The sequence below is a fragment of the Phytophthora parasitica genome, assembly GCF_000247585.1.
Source record: "Phytophthora parasitica INRA-310 unplaced genomic scaffold supercont2.4, whole genome shotgun sequence".
NCBI lineage: Eukaryota > Oomycota > Peronosporomycetes > Peronosporales > Peronosporaceae > Phytophthora > Phytophthora nicotianae.
Genome location: NW_008648990.1, coordinates 1,166,431 through 1,191,640, shown reverse-complemented (window position 1 = coordinate 1,191,640; position 25,210 = coordinate 1,166,431). Strand labels below are relative to the sequence as shown.

The following is a 25,210-nucleotide window of genomic DNA, read 5'->3' as shown; positions in this document are numbered from 1 at the left end:
ACTGACGCACGTGGTCAACAAAACCCCGTGCGTCAACATCAAAAAGTAGGATAGTACTAGTATTACCTATTGTTAAAATACCAATTCATGGTCAACATGTTTTGATATCTTAGGATTACGAGTTTGGGTAACCAAGAGAATACCCTCGTATTATGCAACAAAGAGAAAGCTCATCAAAGAGTATCGAGGATTCTGGAAGCTTAGAAACTCGGCAGTGTGGCGTTGCTGAAGCGGTTCCGGTCGTGCGGGCGAGTGAAGTCAACACTGGGACCAGCAGGAACAATGCCGAACGTGTTCAAGTGCGTGTGGGATGCGTAGTAATGCAGTTTGATCTGCTGCATGTTCACACTTTTAGTGATCGGTGGCATCTGATAGATGTCTCGGATGTACTGGGCAAATAACAATTAGTTAACCGCCAGCTTTCTCACTAAGTAAACACCACACGTACATTGCTGAGGTTCGGATACTGAGCAATGAGCTTCTTGTTGGCCTTGAAGTGCACCGCGTACACTTCGTCAAAGCGGATCAGCGTCGTAAAAAGCCGCAGATCAGCTTCAGTGAAGCGATCTCCAACCAAGAAACGATGAGCAGCCAGGATCTCTTCAGCACGGTTCAAACCGCCAAATAACTTGTCCACAGCTTCTTCATACGCTTCCTGCGACGTCGCAAAGCCACATTTGTAAACGCCGTTGCTGACGTCGTCATGTACCCATTCGTTGAGTTCATCAATCTCCGACTGCAACTCTTCTGGATACAAGTCCACTTTGGACGGCACCAAGGCCTTAAATGCACTGTTAAGCATACGAACGATGTCCCCGGACTCGTTCGACACGATCGTCTTGTCTTTCTTGTCCCACAACAACGGCACAGTGTACCGAGTTGGCTCAGACGTGCACATGTCGTACAAGTCTCGGATGAATTTGGCGTTGTTTACCGTATCTGGGATGCATCCTTTGGACGAGTAAGACCCAAGACCCGAAGGTCCTGGTAGCGTTGGCGTCGTCTCTGGGTCGGCAAATGCCCAGCCACAGTGCGCGTCGTTGTCGTCATTGGGTCGAGTCCGTTGGAAGACCGGGTGCACCACTGAAAGTCCAATGATATCGTCCAGTTTCTTGACATACAATGCCCCGAGACAACGTGAAGCCCACGGGCAAGCCAATGAGACGTACAGGTGGTAGCGGTTCCTCTCTGCGAATACAGCATCGCATTAGGCGAAATTTTCACAGTTTTCACTACTAACGGACTATCGGTTGAATTTTTTTTTTGTTGTTGTGAATATTTTGGAGATGCACAAACCGGCTGGGAAGGTGGCGCTGCTGTTGCCCTCAATCCAGTTGCGGAACTTCGAGGCCTCGCGCTGGAACGCGCCCTTGGTCGACGTGGCAACGAACGCCTTGGTGGTCATACGCTTTGAGGACAAAATTTCTTTTGACAACATGAAGGGAGGGCAACAAAAACGTCTAATTGGCCAAAATAGATTTATCCAGCGTACCAAACTTTGATACCCAACACTTATCAAGAAGTTTATTGATGCACAACTGTAGAGCCTTCGTTGCTGATGTAGGCAGGAGATTAATAAAGTCACTGTACGAGGTTACAACCAACTGAAGGCTCCATCTTAGTCTAACCGATGGGTTGGATGGTAGGATGTCTGTCAGATAGCGAAAATTAAGGGGATCATAAAAAAAAAAACGGTCGCCGTTGCCGACACTAAAGTCCGCTTCGTCGCATCAAGCAGCCGCGTTGAAGTTATCTCCATGCGTCAGATGACTCTTTAGCCCCGTGAGTCGACATCCCAGGGAGCAAACACGTTCTTTCCTCGTTCCGTGCTGGCGTCGACGCTAAGAAATGGCTCATAGAATATTTGACATAAAGGACGCCATGGGTATGTACAGCCGGCCTGTGAACACGGGATCTCAAATATGAACAATTGCATACGACTTCGAGCTCAGGTAAACGGGGATGCCAGCTAAGACGTCATGGACCACCGTTCAAAGGACACACACGTCAATATCTTTCAAGACTGTGCAGGAGCGTAACGCCAACGCTCAAAGTACGCAGCCGCCTTGACTAGGAGGAGGATAGGCCGTGCGGAAAAGCAGGTACCAGGTCGGACCGAATGAAAGCTGAGGCCTTTCGTTTCGTCTTTCGGCATACTTGAAGTTGCCTTTTTTCCGTTACATAACCTGATTACGCGTATAGTTGTCATTATTTGATATCCGGATTGTGAAATTTATAATACTCGGCTTAAGTCAAGAGATGTATACACATTTACCCAAATACAAATATACATATACAGTACTGCACCCATTTTCGTGCCCTCGGACATATGATAAACCTCCGGATATAATGTTCCTTTTGCAAAAAATCCTCTGTGTTTTATTCTGAAACCTGATGTGTTTGCAAATACGATATGTTCCATACCAGCGAAAACGGGGTTCATTACTATACGCATGTATCGAGCTATACAATGTTGTCGTGTGTTAACTACCAGTTGCATCTCCTCATGAATCGTTTCAAAACGACTTTAGTTTGTTCCTGCACTGGACTGAGAAGTGCCGGGCAAAGTGCTTCCTTCCAGGCATTTTTTTTCGAGATCAGAGGTTTTGACTGACGCACATCAACCGAGCGTTTGTGTCTTTTGCGGCGCCAATGAGCTCGCACACAAGTGTCAGTGGCAAGTCGAACATGCTGGATTCTGTACCGACCGAGCCGCCTGTCACGCCACTGCGGAGCTATTCCAGTGTTGACTCCGCTTGATATGCATTGTGTGGCACCAGAAATGGACAGATGTGACAAGGGGCCACACGCAGCGTCTTTCTTGTTCTGGCCTTTAGAGCAAGCGTTGCTCTACTTGCACCTTTCGCCAGCCATCATGGGCTCCGAACGCTAGTGTGGCGGCGGCGTTAATGGCCGTTGCAACTTTTCTTTTGTCTACATGAACGTCTATCTTGAGCAAACTGCAGACCAGGCGTTCTGCTCAGCGTTTCAGCATCAAAACCCACAGCTTGCCTCTGTCCCAACTCCTTCGCTCCGCTCCATTCGAGAATTGACCTTACACGGCTCAGCAACAAGAAGTCTGGCTTAATGCGTATCCACCACCGCCCAGCGAAGTCACCGGACTTCAAGAGCCCGTTTGCTCCGCTCCAGCTAGCAGTCGAGGACGAGGCGCAACTGGAAGCGGTAGCGCGGATGTTCGTACAGAACACCGTCGTGCAGTACGAGAAGTACATCGAGCAGGATCGTCGGAAAGTAGACGGGAACTACTGGAAGTGCATCAAGCACGAACGAGACCTGCGCGTATTCCTACAGCGTCGACGGAAGGACGTGGAGCGTCGTATGCGCCGACACGAGCGTCTCCGGAGCTTCCGGCATCGCAGCTCCGTAATCGCCGAGTTTTCCGACCTTGAGTCCTTCAAGTCGAGTCTTGGTAGCCGCGACAGCAATTGCAGTAGTATCTCGAGCTTTTTCAGCCGACGTACAGGCAGCTTTGCGAGCAATCATAGCAATACAAATAGTTCCGACAGCAGGTCAACGGCGTACAGTAACGATTCCGACGTCGCCCCCGGGGCGACTACACTCGCGGGTGTCGAGCTGCCGGTATTACAGCTCGTCGGGTCTGTGCCAGGCTCGATGGACGACGCCATGTACGGTGCTCTTGGCGCTACGGCTGACGCTATGCGTGTGAAAAGCGCTTACGAGCGCGACAACACCACGGACGGCGCCGTGCTCGCTACAATTACCGCTCCTAGCATTGCCGAACCGTTCCGATCCTTGACGGTCAAGTGGGTCGAGCTGGAAGGTCCGACCATCGACCACCATCGCTACCATCCGCTACACTACCCCGTAACTCTACCGGGCGCAAGTTCTCGAGAAGATCTGATCTTCTTGGAGGCTACGGGTACAACGCAACTGGCATCGGGTGAACGGGTTGGTTTCCAACTGCGTCACTCTGTGCACTTCCCTCAAACGCACATCCGACACAACGTACGGCGAGGAAACATGTCAATGTGCACATTATTCCGCGACGGAGACGCCACCACTGGTGCCGTCTCTGAGGGCCCGTGCCGTGGATCCGTCGAAGTGTTCGCGCGTGCCTGTCTGAGCGGCGGCAATGCCGCTGTTCGATCCACGACCGCCCAAATGGCAGCAACCGGCACGGTCGTGTTGTGCGGACGGATGAAGAAGCTCGCGTGGATGCTGGCACAGCGTCAGCCGCCGGCGCAGCAAATGATGGGATTCATTGCCCACCAGACCAGTCTGGCAAGTCTTACGCGTTCAATGCCACCGCAAAAGGCTCGGCACGGATCGCTCACCGTCACGGTGCCGGCGGCCGCGGCGGCCGCCACGACGGCTACTGACGCTAAGTTATGCGTGACCTGCAAGAAGCGTGGCACGTGGTTCAGTACGCACGGCAAGAAGAAGAAGCCGGCCACCACGTGCCAGTTATGCTGGCGGTACGTGTGCTCGTCCTGCCGCTTGAAGAAGACGGTCATGAACTGCGTCACCGATCCGAGACGCGACGACCGTCTCGCAACTCACGTCGTGCAGCGTGAAGTGACGCTCTGTAACGTGTGCGTGCACCAATCTATGGTTGCAACCAGCGCTCGCGACGTCGCCCGAGAAGAGATCGAAGCCGACCCGAAGCGCTGGCGATTCCCGTCCCCAACGCACGGCCGCGACCGCTCCTCGGACGGATATTTACAAGCGCATCTCCTAGCTCAACTAAACGCTTCCACGCACGGCACGAGTGCGCTCCGTCCTGTACCCGTCGTCTCGCTGCGCTCCGATCACGTAGCGAGCGACCTTTTCCAACGCTGTGCATGATCACAGCTAGCTAGTATTCAATATTGTCTCGACGGCCGAACTGTAGGTCCATCGATCATCCTGACCAAGTTACGAAGTCGAAGTAACAAGAAAATAGTCCCAGTTTAACTGTTTTTGGTGGTCCAGACCTTGAAGTTCATGTTGGTCATGCTCATCAAATCTTTGCCCATTGTCCTGCTTGGCGTCTCAACACTTTTATTTGGCATTCTCTAGTGCACCATGGCCTCCATGGCCTTCCAACTGCTCGAAGAAGACGACGAGACGTTCACGGAGGTTCTAGCGCTGTTGGATGAATACAACGCCGCAGTCGAAGAGCCTGTACCTCTTCATAGCTGTACCAAACACTCGTCCCCTTTTAGTCGCGTGTCCGGGAGCGCAGCGTGGGCGGCGTTCGAAGCTGCACACCCGATCACCAGAACTGCCAGTAAACATCGCAATGGAGCGCGCGAAATGCGACGTCGAGAAGTGCAATTCCTTCGCACTTGTGCCAAAGGACTCGAAAGGCAGTTGAATGCGTTGAAAGAGGGGGCGGAGCAGCGCGCACAGATGAGAATCGCCACTGCTGGAACGGACGGGTCCTCGGCGCTCACGGGTATGTGGAAGGACCTGGCGACGCGCCAATTAGAGCTGAGATTGGTCTCCGAAAGGGAGAATAGTCGGCTTCAAACTGCTCTGGAAGACCAGAAAAAGCTGCGTGAAATGCTCGAGCGAGCACTAAACACCCGAGTCGCGAAACGGGTACGAGCTGTGCATTCGAGGTGGTAAAGTAGGAGCTTTGGTTGACTTGCTATTGAAATTGTAGGTGATGGAGACGAGCTTAACACCAGAGAAGAGGACAACACGAGTGCATGGAGTGGCGTTAGATGCATCGGATCAAGAGATTTTCCAGGAGTTGGAACTTGGCGTGGATTCTGTGTATCACGAGGCGGCTCGAGTGTTTCTTCAAGCGGATTCAGGGGATGGTTCCACTTTGGGAGGTGTATTTGGAGAGAAGACACTGCCATTCAACCTTCGGACTACGGCAGACGCTGCGTGGCGATGTTTGGCACAGGCTTTTCACCACGAGAAGTACAATTTCTCCTACAGTCGTGAAAGGAGGAAAAACGACTCAGGAGATGTGGCACACGACGACACGGTTGGCGAGAGCTTTGGTGTTGAGATCAAAGCTCCAGAACGGATGGCAGATTTTAGAATCAAGCAGATTTTCCGTCGTTTTGAAGAATCTGACCGAGTCGTGATCGCGTGGAGATCGTACATCGACCCAGCGGAGTTCAAAGGCCAGAAGCTGGACGGTTTCCGCTTCCAGGAGAAAGGTTCATGTGTCGTTCGGCATCCGACGATGTTGCCAAATGATCAACTAACTGTGCTGCGTATCTGGCACATCATCACTCCAGAGAGTCAAACTAACTCGGAAATGGGCTCGGAGTTTGTCCAGGACCTTACGGATTTTGTGCTCAGTGGATCATCATCGGCAAACACAGTGCAAATGATCGAAAACGCGCTCATTGACGCGCAATCTCCTCGAAGTTGCAGCAATTTTGGGTACGAAGAACTTGTTTGACAGATTTTTTTTTTTTTCCAATTTGTTAAACACGATGTTGAAGCATAAGTTCGGTTTCCATTTTCCAACTTTAATTGTCCCTGAACCGTCGGAAAACGAGGCGTCATCATGTTTTTCATTTTGTTTTTCTATCGACTCAGAATCAGATTTTTCTTCTGGGACTTGTTAAACTGGACACTAATCGACATTTGCCACGAATTGCCAGAGTCCAAGCACCATGGCGTTCCCGTTGCTAGACGACGAGACCTTCACGGAGGTTCTAGCGCTTCTGGACGAGTACAACACGGCAGTTGAAGAGCCTCTCGTTCCCATCTGCAAAAATCCTCCGTCGGCTTTCAGTCGCGTCTCCGAGAGCGCCGCATGGGCCGCATTCGAAGCTGCACACCCCATCACGAAAAATGCCAGTAAGCACCGCAATGGAGCGCGCGAAATGCGACGCAGAGAGGTGCAATTCCTCCGCACATGTGTCGACGGCTTAGAAAAGCAGCTAACCGCGTTGAGAGAAGAAGTGGAGCAACGCGCACAGCTGAGAAATGCCACATTGGCGTCAGAAGACGCGGCTTTGATGAGCATGTGGCGAGATTTAGCCACACGCCAATTGGACCGGAGATTGGCGTCTGAAAGAGAGAACAGCAGACTCAAATGTGCATTGGAAGCTCACAACAAACTGCGAGAAATACTGCAACAAGCGTTAAACACGAAAGTTGCGCGAGAGGTACACAATAATTGGATTTTTTGGTTGGGAAAAAGTGATAATCATAATTTGTTTTAAATTTAATAGGCAATGGAAACGAGCTTGATACACGAAAAGAGGACGCGACGTGTGCATAGCGTACCGTTGGAAGCTGCAGATCGAGAAGTTTTCCAAGAGCTGGAAGTTGAGGTTGATAATGTGTACCGAGAAGCGGCAAATGTGTTTGACACTGGCGGAGGAACAAGTTTAGGTGTGTTTGGAGAGAAGATGTTGCCGTTTGATGTTCACACGACAGCGGAGGCTGCGTGGAGGTGTCTGGCACACGCGTTTCAGCACGAGAAGTGCCGCTTTTCCTACATGAGAGAGAGGCGGAAGGAGAATGATGAAATATTACATGATGATACAGTGGGGGAGAGCTTTGGTGTGGAGATTAAAGCGCCCGAACGAATGGCAGCCTTCCGGATTAAACAGGTTTTCCGTCGATATGTGGAGTCGGAGCAAACTGTGATCGCGTGGAGATCTTTTATCGACACGACAGAGTTTAAAGGCCAAAGTTTGCAGAGTGTTCGCTTTCTCGAGAAAGGATCGTGTGTCATTCGACAGCCGTCAAAGTTGCAAACTCCCAGTGACGAGTTCACTCTTTTGCGTATCTGGCATGTCATCACTCCGGAGAGTCAAACACGACCGGAAAATATGAGCTCAGAATTCGTACAAGGCCTTACAGACTTCGTACTGGGCGTATCATCGTCTGCGAGTACAGTGCAGACGATCGAAGACATGCTGATTGATGGACAGTGTACTGCGCGTCACAGCAATTACGAAGAACATGTGTGAGGCATAGTAAATGTAGTCATAGTAACAGTGAATACTAAAAAAAAATGTTTTGGTCTCAAAAATTCATGCATCTTGTCACCATCTGTCCGTCTTCATCTGCCCCCAAACTATCAAAAGGGATATCATTTCTCCTCTTTTCTCACTCGACTCAGAATCAGATGTTGCCTTCTGTGACGTATTGCTTCGGACGCCATTCAACAAAGTCACAATACCCCGCAGCATGTCGTTCCCTCTGCTGGAAGACGATGACGAGGCCTTCACGGAGGTCCTGGCGCTGCTGGACGAGTACAATGCGGCAGTTGAAGAGTCCCCGCGTGCGCACAGCCGGTCCAAGCATGCGTCGCCCTTCAGTTCGTTGGCTGAGAGCTCGGCATGGACCGCGTTCGAGGCCGCTCACCCCATCACGAAAACCACGAGTAAACATCGCAATGGAGCGCGCGAAATGCGGCGCCGAGAGGTGCAATTCCTACGCACATGTGTCAAAGGGTTGGAAACGCAGTTAACCGCGTTGAAAGAGGGCGCGCAACAGCGCGCACAGCTGAGAAATGCCACTACACATTCCGGTGGCCAGTCATCCGCCCTAATGAGCGTATGGAAGGACCTGGCGACGCGGCAATTGGACCAACGACTGGCGTCTGAAAGAGAAAATAGCAGACTCAAATGTGCAATGGAAGATCAGAAAAAAGTGCGCGAAATGCTACAACGAGCGCTGAATACAAGAGTGGCACGACGGGTAAGGAGACTCTGAGGTTGGATGAGAATTTTGAGTAATAACGCTTAACTTATTGATGATGCAGGTGATGGAAACGAACTTAACACAAGAAAAACGAACCAGACGAGTGCACGGAGTGCCACTGGAGCTGTCGGATCAGGAGGTTTTCCAGGAACTAGAGATGGGGGTGGACTCTGTGTATCATGAAGCAGCGAGGGTTTTCTTCCAAGCAGATACTGGAGATGGAACGTGTTTAGGAGTGTTTGGAGAGAAGACACTGCCATTTGATCTCCACACGACCGCAGAGGCTGCGTGGCGGTGTCTGGCTCATGCGTTCCAGCACGAAAAGTATCATTTTTCATACAGTCGCGAGCGTCGGAAGGATGAGTCTGGAGAGGTGGCACATGATGATACAGTGTGTGAAAGTTTCGGGGTGGAGATTAAAGCACCGGAACGGATGGCAGATTTCAGGATTAAACAGGTTTTCCGTCGATATCGAGAAGCGGATCGGATTGTGATCGCGTGGAGGTCATATATTGATCCGGCCGAGTTTAAGGGACAGAAACTCGAGGGCATTCGCTTCCAGGAGAAAGGGTCGTGTGTCATTCGACACCCACACCCGACGAAGCTTCATACTGCTAGTAACGAGGTCACATTATTGCGTATCTGGCACGTTATTACTCCGGAGACACTGGCAAACACAAATGGGACTATAAATAGTTCCCAATTTGTTCAAGATCTGACCGATTTTGTATTGGGTGGATCATCGTCTGCTAGTACAGTGCAGATGATTGAGAACATGCTGATTGAACAGTCTAGAAGAAACAATGCGGATTGTGTAGTGTAAAATGTTCAAAGAGCAATAGAATTTTTGGTTTCTATTAGATTTATTGTACCACTGGCATCATTGTTGCCTCCATCTGCATCGACTGTGCACGTAAAGCTCGCTCCAAACTCTCCACCGCTCGTTCTGGTCTACAGCCTTGAAGTAAAAACTCAGTCATGTCTTGTACCAACTTGGTTCGACCGCTTTTTGTTGCGTTGTCAGTGATATCTGGAGTGATCATTTGCCATGTATGAACGACGCAAGCACTATTACTATCGGTTTGAAAGGGCTCAATTACAAGAGCACCCTTCTCTTCGAATTGAATGCCGCTGAGACTCTCGCCTTTAAATGCTTCCGGGCTTAAAAGTGCTCGCCAAGCGATCACGACTCGACCAGCAGCCACATAACGACGAACGATCTGCTTGACTTTAAAGTCGAACAGAACTTTACCAAAGCGATGCTCCTCCCCAAAGCTTTCTACGATTGTATCGTCATGTACGAGGCCTGAAGACTAGGAGTAAGTGTAGAATAAGTGTAAGTGCACAATATCCGACCAGATTATTACTAGCTAAACAAACCTGATTCGTCTCGGTGTGGTAATAGAACCGAGTTGTTGGTCGTCTAAAGGAGTGTGCAAAGTACTGCCACGCCACGTCTCCTGTGAGTTCGACGCTATATGGCAAAATCTTGTCTGCAAATAATCGGGGGTGCGCGTTCTTGGCCGACGGGAAGAGAGTCACATCCGTCTCGGTTCCAGAGTTCGTATCGAGTGCAAGCACTCGAAGCACTTGACGCTGCACAAAGTCGATAGTTCCAGCCATATCTTTGAAGAGATAATTATCGTTACTGCCCAATGGAACAGGGTACTGTCGTCTGCATGGCCAAGGGTCTGGCAAGCGCTCGATCGTCTAGAATCAGGAAAATAGCGTTAAAATAAATACTATCTTTTAAAATAATAGTAACTCGTACCTCCACATGCCCCTGTTTACTACTCAAAATATGTTGAATACTTCGATTTGTCACTTCATTGTGTTCACGAATGAGTTCACGCAGTCGCTTGTTTTCCTCCTCTGCGCTCAGTCGCGTTTGGCGTTGATACAGAGCCATTTTCCTCCATAAATTTATTGTCTCTTGTTTGCCCACTGACATCGCTCTGATATTCATATTTTCCATCTCTAGGTGCAACATTTTGAGACGCTTTTCCAATGCTGGCAATTCTTCACGCAGCGCCAGTAGTTCTTTGCGCTGCTCCTCTCGTGCTCGATTCGGATTGTAGTTCCGTTTCTTCTTGGCTGTCTTCTTCGCAACTGTTACTGGTTGCTTCGCACTGACTTCTCCTTGCTCCCACGCTTCCACGAGGGATAGCGCTGCCTCCAGCACCTGATCGTCTTCCACGAGGTCCATCTCGTCCTACGCCCGAATCGTTTAAATAAAACTACGAAATGTCATAGACGATATCGTATGATTAGCTGGGATAGGAGGAATTCCATTTGGCAAATATTTTTCTTTAAATAAAACTGCGTATACAGTATACAAAGTACGTACCGCTTCTTCCCTCTTCAAGCGAAAGACGTGTGGAGCATACAGATAGCTCACTTGGAATTTTGAACTTCAGAGTGCAGACAACCATAACGACGAGGTCGGAACCTGAATGTACACGGCTGCAAACCGAAGCTCTGAATCTGGGTTCGATCACATGACGCGTGCTAGCATCAGAGCACGCATTACTCAGTGAGCTGAACCTTTCAACTTGAAAGCTTTAATAGTTAACAAACCGCACATGCGCTCGAGCAGAACGTGAACACACAGATCCGGTAACTCGATTGGTAAGCATGGCCTCAAAATGTATTCTACCGACAGCGGAATGCTCATCGCACGTAGTAAGTCCGATTGTATTGAAGTGACTTGAATTTTTTGTCAATCCCATCACATGCAAATTTACACGTAATCCATAATACTCATCAACCGTATTAACTGCATCAGGTGTAAAAAATTTTTTACATGTATATGATAGTGCTAATTGACTCAGTTTTACGGGGTAAAAATACGTCCGACCAGATTTGAAAGAAATCTGTAGCAATTTGCTTACAAATGTTATACTTAAGATGGGGTGTCATCACCGCAAAAACTGCCATCACCCTTTTCTTTCTAGATGCGAACCTTTTTCATTATTGCCGTTGCCGTGAGGCCGTCATTTACAGTACTGCTAGATACAGTTTTGCTGTCCAGACGGCTGTGAGTTTCCCTACAGTTTGTGATTTGACCACAAACACACACGCACCAAAAATGAACTACCAGAGAATATGGCTGCTACTTGTTGCTGTCTTCTTACCAAGTCTTTTCGCACAAACACCCATTGGCCAGGTCCATAAGACGAAGGTGAACGATCTTGATGCAGTCGTCAAGACGAACTCTATCACAAGCAAAACTCCGACATCCTCTAACCGAATGTTGAGATTGCGCGACGCATCCGTCCGGGATACGGTCGGTGGTGACAATGGAAGTGGCGAGGAGAGGGTGAACACACATGCGTTATCGAGGATCGACGATCTAATACACAAACTTTTCAAGTCCAATCCGGAGAAAGCGCAAATCAAAGCATGGGTGAATTCCGATGTGCATCCTAAAATGCTTTTTGACGTTTTGCGTCTCGGAAAGGGTACAGCGAAGCTGGATGATGATCCAAACATCCTCGCTTGGCTCCAGCTTGTAGCGGCATTCAGAGCTAAGAATGGGGAGCAGGCTTTTTCGGATCTGGACATCTATTACTTGTTGCTGAAGACGAAAAGTGCAGAAGAACTGTCCAATCTTCTCGAATCTCTACAAAAGGTTCCAGCCTTCAAGAAGCTTGCCGCGAGTATGCAGAAGTCTTTGTCTGGAACGTGGATACCCAAAACCTTAGAGCACGAAACGAACCCAAGCATCCTATTCGATACACTACGCCTGAGAGATGCTGGTGCAAAACTGGGTGACTCGCCAATCTTTCACCAGTGGCTGTATTACGTAGAGAAGTATCGCGCAAAGAGAGGGGATCACTGGTTCGGCGACATCGAAATGCTCGCCGTGTTTCGAAAGACAATGCCGGAAGATGAAGTAGTTCTTCTGATTCACAAGATTCGAAACATCCCGGGTATGAAGAACCACGGCGATATGATGCAGAGATTTCTGTTCTTAACGTCCAAAACCAGCCAAAAAACAATGAATGAGGTGTGGTTAAAGTTCCAAGTGCCCCCAGAAGAAGTTTTCCGGATTTTAGCTCTATCTAAGGCTAGGATGGATGGTCTCGACGATAACACAATGTTGATCCATTGGCTCAGGTACATCAAATTGTACAGGGGTCACACAAAGACGAACGTGTTCACCAGCGAGCAAACCGTGCTTTTCCTGACGAAGGCTAAACCATTTCAATCAGAATGGGAGTTTGCAACACTATTCCAATCGCTAAAGGACGTCCCAGATTTGAAACCATTCGCCGAAAACATGCAATCTTCCCTGTTTCTAAAATGGTTACGAATGGAGTTTGACCCGAATCAAGTTTCGCATTTCTTGACTCTTCCCTATCCTACGAACGCTGTGAGACTGCCGAAGAGCCATCCCGTATACAGGACTTGGGAGAGTTACACACTTTATTTCACTAAAAGGAAGGGTGGCAAACCTCTGCTGAAGAAAGTGAAGGCACTATTCGACAACGACAACCCGACTGGTGCGCTTACTGCAGTTATGAAGGCACAGTAATCTGATCATTCGATGAGTAAGAATATCGAGCAATGCTTTAGAGAGTAAGGTAGATTCTTTGATGTTCGTCACTGCCTTCCTCTCTCACGCTACTACAACCTCTATGGTGATCATAAAGTACAAGTTGGACACTATAAACCATCTAAACTCTTTCTGACGAGCAACTGTAGGAATCATTGATTTCACAGTTGCAGCGTTTTTCCATTGCCCAAATCTTAATTTTAAGTGGCGTTACAGATGATTAATGGGCCAAGCGTGCAAGACTTGATGGAGTGGCTTCGCAAAGGGAAATAGTTACTTAACTAGTAGCATTGTCATTGTAGAAAAGCGATATATTTTTTTTGCTTGAGTTTGTAAATGATACCGATTTTTTTTTGTTTTGCATATTTGAACGCCGAGTTACGCACTAAATCAGTTGCGCATAGTTCGGGACTCATCGAACAAACTCTACTATACGTAATGCGCAATAACATCACTTGAATTCTTTAAAGATAATTGGTTGCATCAACAACGAAGTTTTCTGCCAGCACTTACCAACCCTTGTGAGCGAACCAGAACCCAACTGCAATTTTCTTTAGACAACCCTTACACTCCTACGGCTTCCACCTGGACAAGAGTAGCGGTCATACTAGCCAGACTTGGGTCCTTTTGAGCTTCTTGAACCTGCATCTGGGCAGCAATGAATCGCGCGATCTTCTCCTGTTGCAGTTGTCGCAAGAGCGCGTTCAACGCGTAGATTTCCGCACGTCGACGTTGTTTGGCATGCGCAGCGTGGTTCAGTCGGCGCTTTTCTTGCTCTTGTTTGGCTTGTCGAGCACGCTCTTCCTCACCTCGCCGCTCCTGCTCCGATTTCTTCCAAACACTGACACGTTGGGCTGCCTTTCTTGCCAAATCGGTACCGTTGGATACTCTACGCGCAGCTTCGTTGTTAGTGGAGGCTGTGCATCCCGACACAGAGGGGGCGTCTTCATTGGTGTTAGTAGAGTTGCCGTCTGCGGGCTCGTTGGGAAATGGAGCAGCTCGAGCAGCGTCTTTGGTGATCGGCGTTCTTGCAGCATTCAGTGCCGTCCCTCGTGGTAGCTGCTCGATCGTTGCCACATGCAGTGACAAGCTCGTCTTGCTTGACACCATCTCCGAGTCGGGAGCGAGAAGTAGAAATGATTAAGAGAGAGCTGCATTGGTTAAGTCTAGGGATGAAGTTCATTCGAGGATGAGGGACATCCTCACACTGGTCGTTGTACCATGTGGAAGATTTTCGGTTCTGAGGAAGCTTGATGTCCTTAGCAGGTACCGGTAGTATATTTTTGAACAAACTCTACTAAAAAGTAGTCTGATGCTCAGGTTTGGTGGTGCCGTTATTGTTGAGGCTTTTGCTGACGCATCACTTGAGACGGGAGCAGTAGCTGCGGTCCACTCTTTGGCTTAGTGTCACCCTTCGGCACCCACTTCTTCTGAGTGTTTGGTGACGTTTGTTTCTGTGCGGCGTTGCTTTCGTTTGATGCATTGGTCTTCTTGTGTTTTCCACGGTTGTGGTGTTTCTTTGGCTCGGCCGCAGGCGTATTGGGTTTCTTGTCATCGTTGGAAGGTGTAGCTCCAAGAGGAGGGTATTCTTCTTCACTAGGTGGCATGGGAGTTTGTGTCTGCGGTGCGTAAGATCCTGGAGGTGGCGAAGCGTACATCGGTGCGTACGAACCATCAGGCATGAGGAAGAGCTGCGGCTGCTGTCCAGGCATCGGCGGCTGCGTAGGGTAGTACGCAGGAGGTGGAGCCATGTACTGTGGCGTCGGAGCACCATTCGGCAACGGAGGTGTAAGCAGAGATGCACTAGTAGAAGAGTGTTTATACTGGTGAGGGAACAAGCCCATCAATGGGTCCGCTGGAGGCGTAGGAGCTGCAGCCTCAGCGACCGAGAAGAACGCAGCGACAGACGGAGTTAGCTTCTCCTCTGGCTTGGATGCTGTAGGATTTGCTGGTGCCTTCGCACCGTTGCCTTGCTGAGATGTAGTAGTCTTCACGCTTACTTGAGTAGCGACTTCACCGTCAAAACTCCACTTTTGAATAAGTTGCTGGATCTTCTCCGGAGGTGGTGGAGGTGGCATAGCACTAGGAATTGGTGGGGGCGGTGGCACCAACGGCGTCGGGGTCGTCACAGTCTTGTCATTTGGCTTGAGAAGTTTCTTGGGCCCTCGAGTGTTGGTGCTGATGACTGGCATTCCGCCAGACGTGCGACGTTGACTAGCATTGTTGTTCTGCGCATTTCTATTCTGTGCCTGCTTCGAGCGAGTATTGTGGTTCTGCTTCTTCGTTCCAGGAGGAACTGACACACACAGCAAGTTGTTCCAAGCCACGATCTTGCCGCGGTCTAGACTCGTCGTTCCGTAAAGAGCCTCTCCACCTGTGAAGCTCTCGTCGAATAGCACCTCGACGCATCTACTGCTCACATGCGTAGCAACAACAGTGCCACGATGACCGAAGGGCACTCCACGCGCACTAATGTTAATCACTCGGTCGCCTAGATTCGGTGCTCCACGGTTCACTGATGATCGCTGCGATACTTCCTGTCCCGTAAGGTCCTGGTTCACCAGTGGGTTGGGACGGAATAGATCCGCAGCGTTGACTGTTGCAACAACAGGAGCACGACGTTGTTCATCAGCAGCCTTAGCTCGCTCCTTCGCACGCAACGTTCCAGCGGCTTCCATAGCGCGAACAGCATTGAGAGCGATATACTCGGACGTGATCGGAATGTGTTTCGAGTGTTCGCTGGCACCTAAGCGTTGCTGCTCAATCCACTGCTTGACCGCTTCTGCCTTCACCTCCACGCGCTCGGTATCATCGATTCCAAACACGTCCTTACCTTGATACGTCGTGGCAAACGGTAGACGACTCAGGTTGCGAACAACTTCTGGGAATTCCTTCTGGTAGTTCGCGATCAACTGCACCGCACGCTCAGTGTACTCCCACGCAGTGCTGCTACCATTTTTCGTCGGAGAAGAACCCGAGTTCGAGTTATCAGTGGAGTTGTTGCCGCTGCTTCCAACGATCTTGACAATATCACCTTTCCTCCAAACATTGGTATCATCGCTTGGGTTGGAGCTGCTATTGTCGCGATTCACGAGTCTACAGTAGCCAGGGAGCAGCAGCTCCTTGCGGTAACGAATGTTCAGTCCGATATCAGCACTAATTGGCTTGATAATCACACTTCCAGTGATCAAACCCAACGTAGACGCCGAGATACCCAACTTCTGGGCCACCAAGTAGCCCGGGAAGAATCGATCTGTGATTTTCTGCGCGATAACGTAACCAAACGGCGGCTCCTGGTCGATCGTGTTCACATGGACAGTAACAGTGTGCTGCTCTTCGTCCTGAGAACGCACAATAGCGGTACAACCCAGCCACTTCCCACGCGTGATCAGTGCCTTTGAGTCGACAGGGAAGCGCTCACTCAACGGCAACGTGTCGGTTTCCTCAAACCTCGCATCCAGCAGCTTACGATTACGAACCGTGAGTTGAGCAGGCACGAATGCCTCGGTCTCTCCGAACTTCTTCTCGATAGCACCTGTAAGCGGGTTGGACACCATACCTTGAAGCGGCAAGACGTGCAACACGGTCGTAATTCCAGTCCTGCCTAGATCGATACCTCCGCTGCCAGGGATGCCACGACCAGACAACAACTTGACCACTTCTGTCTGCGCATAGTACGCCCACGCACTCTTCTCGTCCGGTCCATACGGCGTGAAGACAACCTCGGTCTGCTTCCGTCTGTTGTTGTTGTGCTTGCGACTGGACTGCTCGAGACGGTATTCTCCCGATAACATACTGATACCAACAACAAGCACCTCGTGAAGGTTCGGCCAATTCGCTAATACTGTAGTGCCCAGTAGTTCGCGCGGGTTGATCTCGTCAGCAGTAGCATTGTCGCTGTCGTTCAAATTTCCTGAGACAGGAAGCTGAAGGATGAGACTAGACTTGCGTGAGCTCATACCGAAGCAGTTCAAGCCGACACTAGCAATTCGCGTACTCTCTAGAGTCACAGTGTAAAGCGACGGGAAGCCAGCAAGCGGAAGAACAACACCATCCATCAGTTTGCTCTGGAACTCGCCACCAGGGATTGGCGGAAGATCGTAGTCTTCTACACGAGTATTGCAGTAGAGCACATCCGGGAAACCAACAACTCCAGGCAAGGTGGACTTCAACGTGTCCAGGACTGTCAAGTCTCGAACAATTCGGATAGGCAAGCGCTGCAGCTTGTTACGCTGCATCTCGGCCTCCGTGAGTTGAGAATCAGGACAGTACTGCGCGATGGCCTGCTTCAGCAATGCTACATCAATAAACGGCAGCAGATTCACACCTTCCCACGCGTTACGCTTGCCTTCCATATCAATTGCAAACGTCTCTGGGTAGAAATGTTTGATCGGCGACAACGGCGAGATCATGAGGAATCGGTATGGTTCCGGCACGAGATTGGCGCTTGAAGCTGGCAGATTCGACATTAGCTGCTCAAACGGCAGCAACGGGCCAGCGACTGACGGATCTTCGTCGAATTTGACATTCGTAATCATGTCTTCAATATCCGTAAGATCAGAAACCATCGGTGCGTAGTGGTAAGGGTAGTACCATGACCAGGACTGGGGGCCTTGGAAGTAGTAGGCGAGACACCAGACTAACGCCTCCATGTACGACTTCTTCACTTGCTCCAGCTCCTTGTTGCCTGCATCGCCATTGCCTCGCTTGATGCCATATTTCCGCTCATAGTAATTCCACTTGGTGTCCTGGAAACTCTCACTTCCAACCAGCAAAAGTACCTCACGGTCACTTCGTTCGAGTTCAAAAGACATCCTAGTCTCTTCAGGGCCGTCCAGCGCCTCTAGCAACGCACGCTCGGCTTCTTCCTCGTCCTCTTCGTCGTCAAGTAAAGGTGGCGGGATGTCATCGTCGTCATCTCGAAGCGCCATGATCGCTCTCTGCACCTCCGCTGCGTCAACATCATGTTGCTTGGACTGTTGTCGTCCACCACGACGTCCTGAGCGTCTCTGCTCCTCCATAGCTCGATTGATCAGGATCTCTTCTTCTTGGTTACCAATAACTTGGAACAGTTCCTGCAGCAACTTAACGTTCGTGATCTTACCGTTCAGCGTAAGATAACTTCCCTTATGAGTCTCCAGTAGTTCCCGATACACCTTCAGCAGCAATGGGATGGCATCCTCACTGATCTCCAGCGTCGGGCTGTGTGGGATAAAGTCATTTCCTAGCAAGAAAGTCAGCAAAATGAAGTCATCCAGCATGCGTTCTCCATCGAGTGGCGGCTGTACCCTCATCTCCATCATCAGATACTCTCGGAACAGACTCAGATGCACCAGTTGCCACTGCTGTTCTTCGATCTGCTTGGCTGCGACCTTCTTGTGGTGACTGCCCCACACTACCGTCTCTCTCACGAGTGTAAAGTGCGGCTCGTGAGTCATGAGTCCCAGTAGCATCAGATCTGCGTCACTGCCGTACATACAGTGGCGCATATTGGCCTCATAGTCCTCCGCCATCTTCCTGTGGCGGATAAACTCGACGATCTTGTGCTCTCCCTCTCCGGGCACTTCGCTGCCACTGAAGAAAACCTCGAGTCTGGCCCAAAGAGGGTCATTCTTCATCTTTTGCCGTACAAAATACACTAAATGTTGCGAGAGTTTACTCAAAAACTCGGTACCGGGCGTAATGCAGTTCGAATCGAACTTGTTGGCCACAGATTTGGCCTTGTGGCCGTCTTTTTCGTCCTGGAGCTTGATTTGCATGTATCGCTCCTTGTCCATGGCCTGCTGGCGATCCAGACCGGCGCGGAACCGACGCGAGCGCTGCTGGTTGAGTTTAGCGCGCGGGGCCACGCCGTCGATGGCGATGTACACGAGCTTCTTGGGCTTGATGATGTGCGTGATAAGGCGATCTAGATACGTGAAGATGCCGTGCAATTGGCCCTCGAGCGACAGCGAGTTGAGCGCGTCATCTGCCGCATCCGAGTGCGTGCAGTTGTGCACGATGCCGTTCATATCGAGGTAGAAGGCGTCGAACTCTGGCAATAGCGACACATCCGAGATAGGCTGATTCAGCAGCGGATACCGCTCCGACATGTACCGGTAGAAGCGCGGGATGCCCATGGCGAACCGAGAGGAAGCGGGATCTATCTACGTGGTCGTCTCTTAGCGGATGCGGAATTGATGAGGGGAGCTTTATGCTCACAATCTAAAGTTGCGCTAATGTTGCTAAGTCCAACCTTTATAGTCGGATTGAGCAACATTATCGCAACTATAGATTGTGAGTGATGGTCATAATTGGTTACGAAAAGGGTACGCAAAAAAAGGTGACGTGATGGAAGATGGGTGTATTACTTGTAGTGGTGGCAACTTTGGTGGCAAGGGTCAGCTTGGGCAATGATCGATCGCTCTCCAGCAAGGAATCCAGCACTGCAATTGAGTTGCTACGTCAACTGGGATTTGCGAGCTTGGGAGGCGAAGGATGTGATGCACGGGGTGGAGAGCAAGGTTGGATGCTATCATCCACGCCGTGCTGTAGCCCTGCTGCTAAGCAGGGGTACGGGAAGGTGAGCCTTGCATCACTCTGAGCCACTTTCTCACATGATGGTAACTTGAATCCAATCGTCCTGGGGGGTCGTTAGCCTTGACGGTCAGTCAGCATCTTCTCTCGAGTTCTGTCGAAGTTGCAGGCGGCACGAACGTTCACACATTCCACTCGCTCCAGAACTTTATCACTCGAGTCCATCTTCATCTGCACGTCCAGCCAGGCCGCTCTGTCCAGACAAAAGTGAACGATTAGCAATTGAAATCTATACAGCGCATGAGTTAGCCTCTTCCGTACCTCTGCAAGAACTGCTCTTCCAACTCGAGTCCAGGACATGCCATAAACACACTCAGGACGCACAGATCTCCATGCTGCAAAGCGACTCCGGCCAAGTCCTTGGTAACATACGGCTCAGAGTTTACAGCCACCACTGTAGGCATCAAATGTGCTCCCGAAGTCGCCGTGAACGGCAGGAAGGACTGATTTGTATCACCATTTTCCGAAACTGAGATGCAGTCGGTCACGTGGACTCGCGAGCGACTCATACTTTGCACCACGACGAACAGCTCTACGACTTGCATGACTGCGGCTTTGCCGTTCACCAAGACCGTCCTTGTCGTGTGTCCGTTTGAGCGATGAGAAAGCATGCCCCACACACTAACACCCTTCGTCCGACCAGAAGCAAATAACTGTCCACCACGCGTGAAGTTGGAGCAATCTGGAATACGGTTGGCTACGTGGAACTTCTGCCACTGCTCGAGTGGCTGAGGAATGTCAATCTGTGGGGAAAATCTCCACCGTGCACGACAAAGTTCAGTCCACAGCTTGTCGCTTTGTGCTGCACGCCTCAGTTCGCGAGATGTACGCATCACTGCCACTAAAGTCCACGCATCGCAGAACGACAGAATCGTAGGAATCTCCTGAGCACTCCACTCGAAAACAGACGACTCAGAAGAGACCGAGCTACTAGTAGCAGTGCCCTCTATGACTTCAGCCTCGAGCGAGCTTGAAACTGGTTCTGAGATCGTCGTGGCCTCGCTTTCCACACTTTCAACTCGTCCACGCTTCCGATTAGACGCGTCGGTAGTCCGATCAGGAGCAGCACGTTTCCGGGTCATTCCTGTGGACGTAACAACAGGACAAGGCATCCACAACATCGGTGTCAACGGGAGATTAGTTCCAATAGCCCCGGCGTTCCACGGGTGGCTCTGCGAAGGGTTATACGGCAGCAAGGGAGGACCACCTGGACCACGAACTGAGCTGGCAATATTGTGCTGTCCCATCGCCATTCCATGAAGCTGAGGATGGTGCAGCGGGATGGGCGTCTTCCTTGCAGAGTTGTGTTGCAGTCCTTGAGGCTGTGACTGTTGTCCGGCCTTAAGTGCATTCACCTGCGCAGTCAGCTTCTCAATATGTTCAATGGTCTTCTCCAGAATCTTGGCTCGGTTCAATTTGCGGTCTTCCTTCAAGTGTAAAATGTCCATCAGCTCTTGAAACCTCGAATTCAGGTCTTTACGGTTGATTTTCGCGCGTTTCTTCTTCCTCTCGTAGTTGGTTTCTAGCTGTAGTAACCTAGACGGGTTGGTCGCAGCGCAGGGCGTCGATGGAGAACCGGAAGACGAAGACGAGTAGGTTGTGGTCGCTTGGACTCCCCCGAGTGAGAAGAATGCTGCATCACTCAGCACCCCGACGTCTGCCATTGCACTAGACACTGCGACGTCTTCGTGGAGCTGGAAATTCTGCGTCTGGTGCTGTGAATCCCCATCATCGTGCAGTAAATCGTCGAGGAAAGTCTGTGGAGCGCTAGAAGTTGCAACAGTGGACGTTAAAAGCGCTGCCAGTTCGTTAAGTTGCGCGTTGCTGGTGTTGGGCAGTAGCAGTCGCTGCTGGTGCGTCGAAGTGATGGTGGACGTGGTCGTCGAAGTGGAGGAGGAAGAAACGGACAGCTCCTCGTCGTTCAGCGCCGGCCACAGCGCACTGCTGCGTGTAGGGAACGTGTCGGTACCCGTTGCCATGAGCAGAGAGTCCAGTAACAGCGCGGAAAAGCCCGTAGAGGTAGCTACTAGAGCAGCACTTGAGTCTCCCTCGGTGTTTTCTTAACTGGTTTTACTAAAGGGTGGGCGGACGAAAGAAGACATATGATTGGTTGAAAATCAGAACTATTTCCAGAATGAAATTCCAGTTCCAGATCATGAACGTGGTGTACGTGATCTTGTCGCTAGGTCACTGACGGTCAGGTAAGACAGCTCTCGGAAGCTTTGCTGGGTGTCGACTCTGATCCGGCACCGGTAAGAGGAAACAGACCTCTTTGTCTGTCGACAGTCGACTCGACTTGCAGGGCATCACTTTTGAATCACTCCCTCCGACAGACTAGCCATCGACTCAGACTAGAGCTCTTAGCTGGCTACGTAAGACTTTTTGATAGAGTCTTGATGATCCCTGCAAATGAACTACAGTATTTGGGTGTTTCAGGTTGGATCATTCTCCCCAATGACGGCAGGTACATAGCATTGGAACAGCGCCTTAGACACGCTGTGGATGCTCATGGTTTTGCTGAGCATGAATAATTTGATATCCAGCAGCAATGTTGATTGCCATTTCGCTTAGAGCGAAATCTGTCAGCGCACCCGTGATAGCACCGTCGTCCGTCAACGAGTGGATGGGTGTCTTTCGGTGGATGAGATAGTATGCCCGCAGCAGTGCATAGTTCTTGACATTACTATTTTGCGAATAACAATGTAGCCTTTCTCGCGGAATTCTGCTCCGCGCAGTTGCGTACCAGAGAACTTGACCGGTTCAATAAATCCCCGCCATATAATTTCCACGCGATCTTCGTTCACGAATGGACGTAGTCCATTCGCATATAGCCCCACATTGAAACTCTCAACAATCGTATCGTCCAGACTCTACAAAATAAAGCGTTATTTTTCCAAGCTCAACTCCTAATATAAGCATCTGTGGTGTTTCTGATACACGTATCGAAAGAGTATTCGCACCATTGACTTGTCAAAGTACCACGCTGTAGTTTCCCATAAGTACTCTTATCACCACTTTGTGCTCGATAATTTAGTGATCAACACTTAACCTATCGGTAAGTATGTTTGTCCTCCCAGTATTAGTGATTGTAATGAATCCTGAAGACAGAGGTTGCACTGTTTGAGAAAACCAGAATATCAGATAGAATTGGAATACGAATTACATCAATTTAGGATAACATTTGAATCCATTTCAACGTAAGAAAAGGGATCACATTCATCGGCTTTGTATTCATTCACTAAGGCTTACAGCTGCCATCTTTTTTTTAACTACGCTACACCACTTCACAAGGGCTTACATTGTCTTTCGCCCGCCGACTACTTTTCTCCAACAAAACCACGTCAGGCTCTTCACTTGTCCTTCGACTTGCCGGTGACGTCCGACTTGGCTTCCTTCGACGACTTCGCCTTCGATTCCGTCTTGCTCTCCTTCTCGACTGACTTGGTGGTGGCAGCATCCGTGGGTTCGGTCGCAGACTCCTTCTTACCATCATCAGCACCGACACTGGAGGCAGACTCATAGCCAGAGTAGCCCGGGTAACCATAGCCGTAATTGGAGTAGCCGTAGCCGTAATCGGGGTAGCCGTAGCCGTAGCTAGGATAGCCATAGCCATACGACGAGTAGTAGTCCGGGTAGTATCCGTAACCATAACCGTAGCCATAGTCATAGTCCTTACCGTAGGACGAGTAGTAATCGGGGTAGTAGCCGTAGCTGTATCCCTTGCCGTAGCTGTAGTAGTCGTTGCCGTGGCCATAGTAGTCGTCGCTGTAGTCATCGCAGTCACCGCCGTAGCTCTTGTAGCCGTAGCTGTAGCCACTGCCATAGCCCTTGTAGTCATAATCGTCGTGGCCGTAGCCCTTGTGCTTGTAGTCATCGTGCTTGTAGTCATCGTGATTGTAGTCGTCGTGCTTGTAGTCGTCGTGCTTGTAGTCGTCGTGCTTGTAGTCGTCATGGCCGTAGCTCTTGTGTTTGTAGTCGTCGTAGCTATAGTCGTCTTTGCCGTAGCGATAGTCCGAGGACTCGGTGGCCTTGCTGTCCTTGTCTTCGAGACGGCGGCGGTAGTGTGAGCGGTCATGATCGTGGTGGTGGCGGTGCTTCTTGTGATCGTGGTCGTGGTCGTGCTTGTGCGGGTGGCGTCCGTAGTCGTCGTAGTCCTTGTAGGAGCCGAGTTGACGGCGCGGAGCCATTCCCGCTGGAGCGCCACGGGCCGTGGCATGGGCGTCGGATGATTGCAGGATGGAGGCAACGGCACACAGGCCCAGCACGACGAGGATCTTGGAATGCATCTTGGAGACGGTGTTGCTTAACGTGAAGTTGTTAGGCAGGGTTTTGCGGTCGGTCGGCTGGTTGGCTGGCTGGCGGGCTGGCTGGCTGGCTGGTTGCTTGTCGGATGCCGGGGAGGGGGCGAGATGAAAAGTGGGAGAGCGTGGAATGGTTGATCGGACTGAGCTGTCTCCGCACTAGATCATTGTGGTCATCCGTCATTAGTCTCTTACAATGGTTCAACTGAACCTCCTCCGTTGTGATTGATCGGGGAGTTGGTAGAAAGGGAAGCGTCGAGAGAACGACTCCTTTCATCACGAGAATGAATGGCTCTGATCTATGGGACTGAGGACCTTATACTGAGTCACTCTTCCACAGTTAACCATTCTCCAGTTCACTAACACCAATCTAGCCAAATTCTAACACCCCCTACTATTACAACGAAACAGTAACCCTAAAGACTAGCATGGTGCTTAACATTTGGTGTGTAGCAAGAATCGCCGGCATGATCACAAGAAGCACAACCAGAAATCTGGCCATAACGACTACTACCACTAACGTTATTGCTACTGAGCTGTCGGTGCGTGCGAATGAGTTGTAGTAGTTGTAGGATGGATGTATCCAAGTCTAATAGTTCAGTGATAACCGTGCAATATATCGATGCGTGTGCCGTGTTACCAGTGACTTTGTTAGACAGTGATAGCATTGACCCAAAATCTTCTTCATGGCGGCCAGCCTGGCTATTATTATGCAGTATTCCTGCTATTCGGTGCCGTCCGTGAAAGCGACGAGGAAGACTCGGACACCAGTATTTCGTATCAGTTATTTTTTTACTGTTGTGTTTCGGATCAACAAGTTGCCAAGCAGACTAATCAGATATATTTTTGAATCCGGACCACTTCAACGTAAGAAAAAATGGGGATCCCATTCATCGGCTTTGTATTCATTTACTAAGGCTTACAGCTGCCATCTTTTTTTAACTACGCTACACCACTTCACAAGGGCTTACATTGTCTTTCGCCCGCCGACTACTTTTCTCCAACAAAACCACGTCAGGCTCTTCACTTGTCCTTCGACTTGCCGGTGACGTCCGACTTGGCTTCCTTCGACGACTTCGCCTTCGATTCCGTCTTGCTCTCCTTCTCGACTGACTTGGTGGTG

At 50.2% G+C, this 25,210-nt stretch overlaps 12 protein-coding genes across 13 annotated transcripts; 6 read left to right on the top strand and 6 right to left on the bottom strand.

Annotated features, from left to right (window-relative positions):
• Window positions 1-200: 200 nt before the first annotated feature.
• Window positions 201-1,405, bottom strand: PPTG_03313 (hypothetical protein; the record flags this gene model as incomplete). Its single annotated transcript, XM_008895992.1, has 3 exons — window positions 201-368; window positions 449-1,188; window positions 1,297-1,405. The coding sequence occupies 3 exons, from the start codon at window positions 1,403-1,405 to the stop codon at window positions 201-203; spliced, it is 1,017 nt and encodes a 338-aa protein (XP_008894240.1).
• A 1,247-nt stretch (window positions 1,406-2,652) lies between these two features.
• On the top strand, window positions 2,653-2,760 carry PPTG_21266 (hypothetical protein; the record flags this gene model as incomplete). Its single annotated transcript, XM_008896519.1, has 1 exon — window positions 2,653-2,760. One exon carries the CDS (start codon window positions 2,653-2,655, stop codon window positions 2,758-2,760), a length of 108 nt encoding a protein of 35 aa, XP_008894767.1.
• A 327-nt stretch (window positions 2,761-3,087) lies between these two features.
• Window positions 3,088-4,944, top strand: PPTG_03312 (hypothetical protein; the record flags this gene model as incomplete). Its single annotated transcript, XM_008895991.1, has 1 exon — window positions 3,088-4,944. One exon carries the CDS (start codon window positions 3,088-3,090, stop codon window positions 4,825-4,827), a length of 1,740 nt encoding a protein of 579 aa, XP_008894239.1. The 3' UTR covers window positions 4,828-4,944.
• Window positions 4,945-5,046: 102 nt separating this feature from the next.
• Window positions 5,047-6,388, top strand: PPTG_03311 (hypothetical protein; the record flags this gene model as incomplete). Its single annotated transcript, XM_008895990.1, has 2 exons — window positions 5,047-5,565; window positions 5,630-6,388. 2 exons carry the CDS (start codon window positions 5,047-5,049, stop codon window positions 6,386-6,388), a joined length of 1,278 nt encoding a protein of 425 aa, XP_008894238.1.
• A 155-nt stretch (window positions 6,389-6,543) lies between these two features.
• Window positions 6,544-7,973, top strand: PPTG_03310 (hypothetical protein). Its single transcript, XM_008895989.1, has 2 exons — window positions 6,544-7,103; window positions 7,170-7,973. The coding sequence occupies exons 1-2, from the start codon at window positions 6,606-6,608 to the stop codon at window positions 7,914-7,916; spliced, it is 1,245 nt and encodes a 414-aa protein (XP_008894237.1). The 5' UTR covers window positions 6,544-6,605; the 3' UTR covers window positions 7,917-7,973.
• Window positions 7,974-8,076: 103 nt separating this feature from the next.
• On the top strand, window positions 8,077-9,514 carry PPTG_03309 (hypothetical protein). Its single transcript, XM_008895988.1, has 2 exons — window positions 8,077-8,649; window positions 8,714-9,514. The coding sequence occupies exons 1-2, from the start codon at window positions 8,137-8,139 to the stop codon at window positions 9,473-9,475; spliced, it is 1,275 nt and encodes a 424-aa protein (XP_008894236.1). The 5' UTR covers window positions 8,077-8,136; the 3' UTR covers window positions 9,476-9,514.
• Window positions 9,479-10,936, bottom strand: PPTG_03308. 2 transcript variants are annotated; one of them, XM_008895986.1, is made up of 3 exons: window positions 10,424-10,936; window positions 10,033-10,362; window positions 9,479-9,965 (listed from the first exon to the last, which is right to left on the bottom strand). In XM_008895986.1, the coding sequence occupies exons 1-3, from the start codon at window positions 10,856-10,858 to the stop codon at window positions 9,516-9,518; spliced, it is 1,215 nt and encodes a 404-aa protein (XP_008894234.1). In that variant the 5' UTR covers window positions 10,859-10,936; the 3' UTR covers window positions 9,479-9,515. The 2 variants fall into 2 exon arrangements, with proteins under 2 accessions (XP_008894234.1, XP_008894235.1); XM_008895987.1 differs by having other exon boundaries at window positions 9,479-10,362.
• Window positions 10,937-11,740: 804 nt separating this feature from the next.
• Window positions 11,741-13,189, top strand: PPTG_03307 (hypothetical protein; the record flags this gene model as incomplete). Its single annotated transcript, XM_008895985.1, has 1 exon — window positions 11,741-13,189. One exon carries the CDS (start codon window positions 11,741-11,743, stop codon window positions 13,187-13,189), a length of 1,449 nt encoding a protein of 482 aa, XP_008894233.1.
• A 585-nt stretch (window positions 13,190-13,774) lies between these two features.
• On the bottom strand, window positions 13,775-14,320 carry PPTG_03306 (hypothetical protein; the record flags this gene model as incomplete). The annotated part of the gene is made up of 1 exon (XM_008895984.1): window positions 13,775-14,320. One exon carries the CDS (start codon window positions 14,318-14,320, stop codon window positions 13,775-13,777), a length of 546 nt encoding a protein of 181 aa, XP_008894232.1.
• A 224-nt stretch (window positions 14,321-14,544) lies between these two features.
• On the bottom strand, window positions 14,545-19,329 carry PPTG_03305 (hypothetical protein; the record flags this gene model as incomplete). The annotated part of the gene is made up of 1 exon (XM_008895983.1): window positions 14,545-19,329. One exon carries the CDS (start codon window positions 19,327-19,329, stop codon window positions 14,545-14,547), a length of 4,785 nt encoding a protein of 1,594 aa, XP_008894231.1.
• Window positions 19,330-19,533: 204 nt separating this feature from the next.
• On the bottom strand, window positions 19,534-21,950 carry PPTG_03304 (hypothetical protein). Its single transcript, XM_008895982.1, has 2 exons — window positions 20,048-21,950; window positions 19,534-19,979 (listed from the first exon to the last, which is right to left on the bottom strand). The coding sequence occupies exons 1-2, from the start codon at window positions 21,763-21,765 to the stop codon at window positions 19,844-19,846; spliced, it is 1,854 nt and encodes a 617-aa protein (XP_008894230.1). The 5' UTR covers window positions 21,766-21,950; the 3' UTR covers window positions 19,534-19,843.
• Window positions 21,951-23,136: 1,186 nt separating this feature from the next.
• PPTG_03303 (hypothetical protein) lies at window positions 23,137-24,072 on the bottom strand (the record flags this gene model as incomplete). The annotated part of the gene is made up of 1 exon (XM_008895981.1): window positions 23,137-24,072. The coding sequence occupies one exon, from the start codon at window positions 24,070-24,072 to the stop codon at window positions 23,137-23,139; it is 936 nt and encodes a 311-aa protein (XP_008894229.1).
• Window positions 24,073-25,210: the final 1,138 nt, after the last annotated feature.

Bases quoted from the DNA above. Each gene is read 5' to 3' on its own strand.
- PPTG_03304 (XM_008895982.1), bottom strand. From the start codon at position 21,765: ATGGCAACGGGTACCGACACGTTCCCTACACGCAGCAGTGCGCTGTGG. The intron at 19,980-20,047 runs GTACGGAAGAGG...TTGTCTGGACAG, and splicing joins GAAGAGCAGTTCTTGCAGAG to AGCGGCCTGGCTGGACGTGC.
- PPTG_03308 (XM_008895986.1), bottom strand. From the start codon at position 10,858: ATGGACCTCGTGGAAGACGATCAGGTGCTGGAGGCAGCGCTATCCCTC. The intron at 10,363-10,423 runs GTACGAGTTACT...TCCTGATTCTAG, and splicing joins GTAAACAGGGGCATGTGGAG to ACGATCGAGCGCTTGCCAGA. The intron at 9,966-10,032 runs GTTTGTTTAGCT...ACTTACTCCTAG, and splicing joins ACCACACCGAGACGAATCAG to TCTTCAGGCCTCGTACATGA.
- PPTG_03310 (XM_008895989.1), top strand. From the start codon at position 6,606: ATGGCGTTCCCGTTGCTAGACGACGAGACCTTCACGGAGGTTCTAGCG. The intron at 7,104-7,169 runs GTACACAATAAT...TAAATTTAATAG, and splicing joins ACACGAAAGTTGCGCGAGAG to GCAATGGAAACGAGCTTGAT.
- PPTG_03309 (XM_008895988.1), top strand. From the start codon at position 8,137: ATGTCGTTCCCTCTGCTGGAAGACGATGACGAGGCCTTCACGGAGGTC. The intron at 8,650-8,713 runs GTAAGGAGACTC...TTGATGATGCAG, and splicing joins ATACAAGAGTGGCACGACGG to GTGATGGAAACGAACTTAAC.